Raw genomic sequence first — 5,342 nt, forward strand, 5'->3', positions numbered from 1 at the left:
TGTGTGTGTGTGTGTGTGTGTGTGTGTGTGTGTGTATATGACTAAGCAATCGTTACGATGAAATGACCGGTCACTATGATGCACACTGACCACCAGGGACAGACGCTCAACACAGGAGCTGCCCCCAGCCCACAGGCCCCGATCATCTGATTGGGGCCGGGCCCCAGGCTGGGACAGGGAAACAGGGGTGGGTGGCAGCAGATGTGGCCCCCTTCCCAGGGGGGCCGAGGGCTGGAGGTCAACTTCCCAGGTCCCTTCCCCTGTCCAGCAGGCCCCAATCGGCCTGCTGCCTGCCTGCTGCGGTGGCCTCCCCCACCACCCCTGGCCAGCAGGACCCGATCACCTGAACAGGGCCTGCCAGCCAACCTCCCAGTCCCTCCCCCCGCCCGGCAGGTCCCAATTACCCAATCAGGGCCAGACCCCGGGCTGGGACAGGGAACCGGGGGTGGGTGGCAGCGGACGCGGGCAGCGAGGGAAGGAGGAAGAGGGGTAGGTGGGGAACCGCTTGGCTTCCTCCATCACCGGGGGCAACCCAAGCCTCCTGCTCGCTCCAGCTCTGTGGCTGCTGCCATCTTAGTTGGGTTAATTTGCATACTCGCTCCTGATTGGCTGGTGGGTGTAGTGGAGTGACAGAGTGACGGTTAATTTGCATGTTTTTCTTTTATTATATAGGATTTTGCTCTAGGATTTGGAAACCTGCAGGCACCAGAATGCTCTGAGAGACGTTTGTAGTTTCGTTGCTAAGCTTTTGAATTTCCATGAGTGCTGACCTGTGTACTTGGCAATGTTGTCCAAGAGGAGAGGGTACTTGGTGAGCCTCTGCATCTGGGTGGGAATGATGTCCTTCAGCTGCAGGCGCCGGCACAGTGGGTTACTCTCAGCGTCCTGCATGAAAGGGAGGGGGGAATTGATCCTGGTTATTAGGAGGACACCTATCATGGACCACATGTTCATTACATAAGTGTCTATAGCATCACAGCCCTGGTAATTAAATAAAACTTACCACATGCTAAGACATACCACTGCCACACTATACTTGTTTCTCTTTATCACTAGACCAATGGCTTGTTATCTGTTTAAGCAACAACTTAGAGCATCAATAATCAACTCCAAGAATTACTTTCTTGGGATAACACAGTTTTATCTTCACATATTCAGAAACTCCAGTTTCATGTGCTTATAACTGGCATTCCTACCAAACCAAGTGAGCTGATATGCGGGCTGCCATCCCAAGGAGGCAGATCCGCAGTTGGTGAAGTGCCAGACAATAAAGCATTTGAGGCTTTGCAGGCCTTACAGTCTCTGCACAACTTTCAACTCTGCTGTTTTAGAACAACAGCAGCCAATATGTCAATGAATGAACATGGTGGTGTGTATTAAAAGTTCTGAGATGACCCCACATTCCCTCTGGTGTCCACACCTGTATAATCCCATCCCCGTGCTGTGGCCAGAACCTGGCATCGGATGGGACATCACACCTGGGACTAGGCTACTACGGGTGGACTTCTGAAGTCTGTCGTAGGTGAGGCTGACTTATCAGAGGAGCCTTTACTTTAAAGAAAAGCTCCGTCAGGGATATGCATTCCTACTCGCCTGGAAGAAAGCAAACACTCACCTTCCAAGCTGCCCACAGGGGCCGTGAAGCAAACAGATATGGCATCGGCTAGGAGCCAAGACAACAGACAAGGATCTTGGCTATGCATTGACAAGGATGTGAATTCTGCTAACAAGTGGGCCTAGAAGAGGACCCCCAGCCCAGGTGAGAACTACAGGTGAAGGGAGGACCCAGCTGAACTACACGTCCTCCTCAGCCCACACCAGGGCATCATGCATGGACAGTGTGTTACGTTCCTGTGCTTGTGGTAATTTACTATCTGGCAATAAAAAACTACCTGACTGTTTTCCAATAAAATGATTGACCAAAACAAGCAAGAGAATGGATATGGCCCATGTATACCTCAATCGTATGGCTGCTGTTACGTTCTTCTCTGGGCTTGTTGTAAACCCATTTCTATGTTTTGATGATATTATTTTAATAGTGTGCATGGCCATTTCAGGACAATATCTCCATGGCAATGTGAACGTCTATGTCAAGTATTTTAATCATGAATATACTCTTTATTTTTCACCATCCCAAGATCATCTTTCTACCACCAGTAATTGAAGAGGGCAGTTATAGCTTTAAAAAGCATTCACATAGATATAACCCTTGTGAAAGACAGGCTTAGACTCTACAATTGGTAAAACTATTTTTCCTCTCACAGTCACCCTAAACTCACCTGCACAAACGTCTGGAACCGAGAGTCCTTTTTCTGACGAGATTTGATCATTTCCAAGGCAAAGGGCTGGTTGCTGCAGAAGGTGGCGGCAGCGTGCTTCAGCTTCTCCTCCCCGGGCCCACTGAACTGCGCGAGACCAAGAACCGCCGGGAGGTGAGCTGACAGCAGGCCAAACACCGTGCGCGAGAGGACACAAGCCTTCAGGTATTTTAGTAAATATTCTCAGAAGACAAGAAACAAAGAACTTCACGTGCATGTGGAATATCCATGTTTCTCTATGAAAACATCTGATCCTGACACGGCCGAACCTTTCCTAATTACATTCTACTGGTTCTTCCTGTAGCCTGCACACTTACCCCTTTCCGGGCTATGCCACTTACATACTATACTAGACAGAAAGGTTGGCACTGGAGAATTATGAGACATACACACGTAAGAGAGATTGTGAGTGGTAAACACACAGTACAATATACAGATGATGTGCCATAGAATTGTACACTTGAACCCTACATAATTTTATTAACCAATGTCACCCCAATAAATTTAATTAAAATAAATAAAATTCAAAAATAAAGTGTAAAAAAGACTGAGGTTACAATTTCATTTTCTTAGAATCTGACACCTTCACAAAAATGACTCTCTTATTGCTCCAGGGAGAAAATCCTGGCATTAGAGCTTGCTTTCGTACTCTGAAACCTAGGTCAGGTCAAAACTTTCTGGGGCACCAATGAAATTAAATCATCCACTGTTTCACTTGCGTAGAGGTGAGACATCTATGCTGCACATCTCTCTTGTGGAAGATCCAAGAGCCTGCAAATTTCTTACTAAAAATTATACTTTTTTAAACTGGTATTTTTAATATATGAATTTAAGTTTGTATATGCCATAATTTTAAAGTTTCTGATGAAACACCTAACAAGTGCTTCAACTCCTAATAGGCACTGTTTTTTTTTAAAAAAAAACATTTTTCAAAATTTATTTCAGAGAGGAAGGGAGAGGGGAGAGATAGAAACATCAATGATGAGAGGGAATCACTCAACAGCTGCCTCCTGCATGTCCCCTACTGGGGATGAAGCCCACAACCCAGGCATGTGCCTTAACTGGAATCTAACCTGGGACCCTTCAGTCTGCAGGCTGGCACTCTATTCACTGAGCCAAACCACCTAGGGCTAGAGCACTCTTATAAGTAGAGGTCAAATAAATTTTTATAACCAGGTTTATATTTGTAATAATTGCTTTCATGATTTACAAATAAACTTTTCATATACTCTTCCCTTTAAAGCCATATTTTCAAAAGTTTGTACATGAAGATATTTTGTTAAAAATCCCTTTGTAGTGCATGTGCAGATAAATTCAGAGTATTTTTTCAACTAGGACACATACAAGTGGAATTGTAATCGGGGATAACTAGTGGCTCGGTGCATGAAATTTTTAAAAAAATATATTTTGTTGATTTTTTACAGAGAGGAAGGGAGAGGGATAGAGAGTTAGAAACATCGATGAGAGAGAAACATTCATCAGCTGCCTCCTGCACACTCCCCACTGGGTATGTGCCCGCAACCCAGGTACATGCCCTTGACCGGAATCCAACCTGGGACCCTTGAGTCCGCAGGCCGACGCTCTATCCACTGAGCCAAACCAGTTAGGGTGCGGGGCATGAAATTTGTGCCCTGGGGGGGGGGGTCCCCCAGCCTTGCCTGTGCCCTGTCACAGTGTGGGAGCCCCATGATCCATCGCCCCAAAGAGGTAGGCCTCTGTGAGCCTCACATCCCCAGGGCCAGCGCTGGGAACACAAGCCTCACATCCCCGGGGCCGGTGCCGGGGGCGGAGACACGAGCCTCACGAAAGTCCTCGATGCTGCAAGTCTCCGCCCACCCACCCCTGCTGCGCACACAGCCTCCTGCTGATCGGTCATTACACGTGAGGGTGTCACGACCATTTGCATAAAAGCTCTTTAGTATATTAAACTAGAGGCCCAGTGCACGAAATTTGTGCACTCGGGGTGGGGGGAGGGGTCCCTCAGCCCAGCCTGTGCTCTCTTGCAGTCCAGGAGCCCTCTGGGGATGTCTGACGGCTTAGGCCCATTCCCAAGGAGTGGGCCTAAGCTAGTGGTTCTCAATCTTCCCAATGCCACGACCTTTTAATACAGTTCCTCATGTTGTAGTGACCCCAATTTCATTGCTACAAATTGAGCATAATTAAAGCATAGTGATTCATCACAAAAACAATATGTAATTATATATGTGTTTTCCGATGATCTTAGGCGACCCCTGTGAAAGGGTCATTTGACCCCCAAAGGGGTCTCGACCCACAGGTTGAGAACCGCTGGCCTAGCCGTCAGTCAGACATCCTTAGCACTGCCTTGGAGGCAGGAGAGGCTCCCGCCACCACCGCTGCATTCGCCAGCTGTGAGCCCAGCTTCTGGCTGAGCGGTGCTCCCCCTGTGGGAGCGCACTGACCACCAGGGGGAAGCTCCTGCAATGAGCATCTGACCTGTGGTGGTCAGTGCATGTCATAGCGACTGGCCGACCAGTCGACTGTTTGCCCCCTGGTGGTCAGTGCACATTATACTGAGCAGTTGAGTGCCTTAGCATATCATTAGCATATTACGCTTTGATTGGTTGACTGGCCAACTGGATGACCGGACACTTAGCATATTACGCTTTTATTATATCCTATCTAATAAAAGACAAAAGGGTAATTGACCGCATCTTCGCTACGCTTCCCATTGGCTAATCAGGGTGATATGCAAATTAACCGCCAACCAAGATGGCGGCCAGCAGCCACGCAGCTGAAGCGAGCAGGAGGCTTGCTTGCTCCAGTGATGGAGGAAGCCAAGGTTCCCCACCTGCCGCGACCCAGCTATAAGCTCCAAAAGCAACAAAGTTTCAATTATAGAAGCTAAACAAACCCCAGATACCTGCTTTCAGCAGGCCGTGGCCTCAGAGCTGGAGCCGGCTCTCAGCTCCAGTGACAGCAATGAAGTTTCAATTATAGAAGGTAAATAAATCCCAGAATAAAAAAGAAAAAGAAAAAAAGGAGAGGCTGGGAGCTTCAGTCGCT

The 5,342-nt window shown here is 47.9% G+C and overlaps 1 protein-coding gene across 9 annotated transcripts in view; it reads right to left on the minus strand.

Moving 5' to 3' along the window:
• ARHGEF12 (Rho guanine nucleotide exchange factor (GEF) 12) overlaps window positions 1-5,342 on the minus strand; it is a 186,886-nt gene that overhangs the window by 26,832 nt on the left and 154,712 nt on the right. For all 9 annotated transcript variants that reach the window (XM_014528955.1, XM_014528950.1, XM_014528951.1 and 6 more), the window contains 2 exons: window positions 2,280-2,405; window positions 771-885 (listed from right to left, as the gene is read on the minus strand). In XM_014528955.1, coding sequence (XP_014384441.1) covers window positions 771-885; window positions 2,280-2,405 — 241 coding nt within the window. The remainder of the gene's footprint in view (window positions 1-770; window positions 886-2,279; window positions 2,406-5,342) is intronic.

This window comes from Myotis brandtii, unplaced genomic scaffold, assembly GCF_000412655.1.
Source record: "Myotis brandtii unplaced genomic scaffold, ASM41265v1 scaffold666, whole genome shotgun sequence".
NCBI lineage: Eukaryota > Metazoa > Chordata > Mammalia > Chiroptera > Vespertilionidae > Myotis > Myotis brandtii.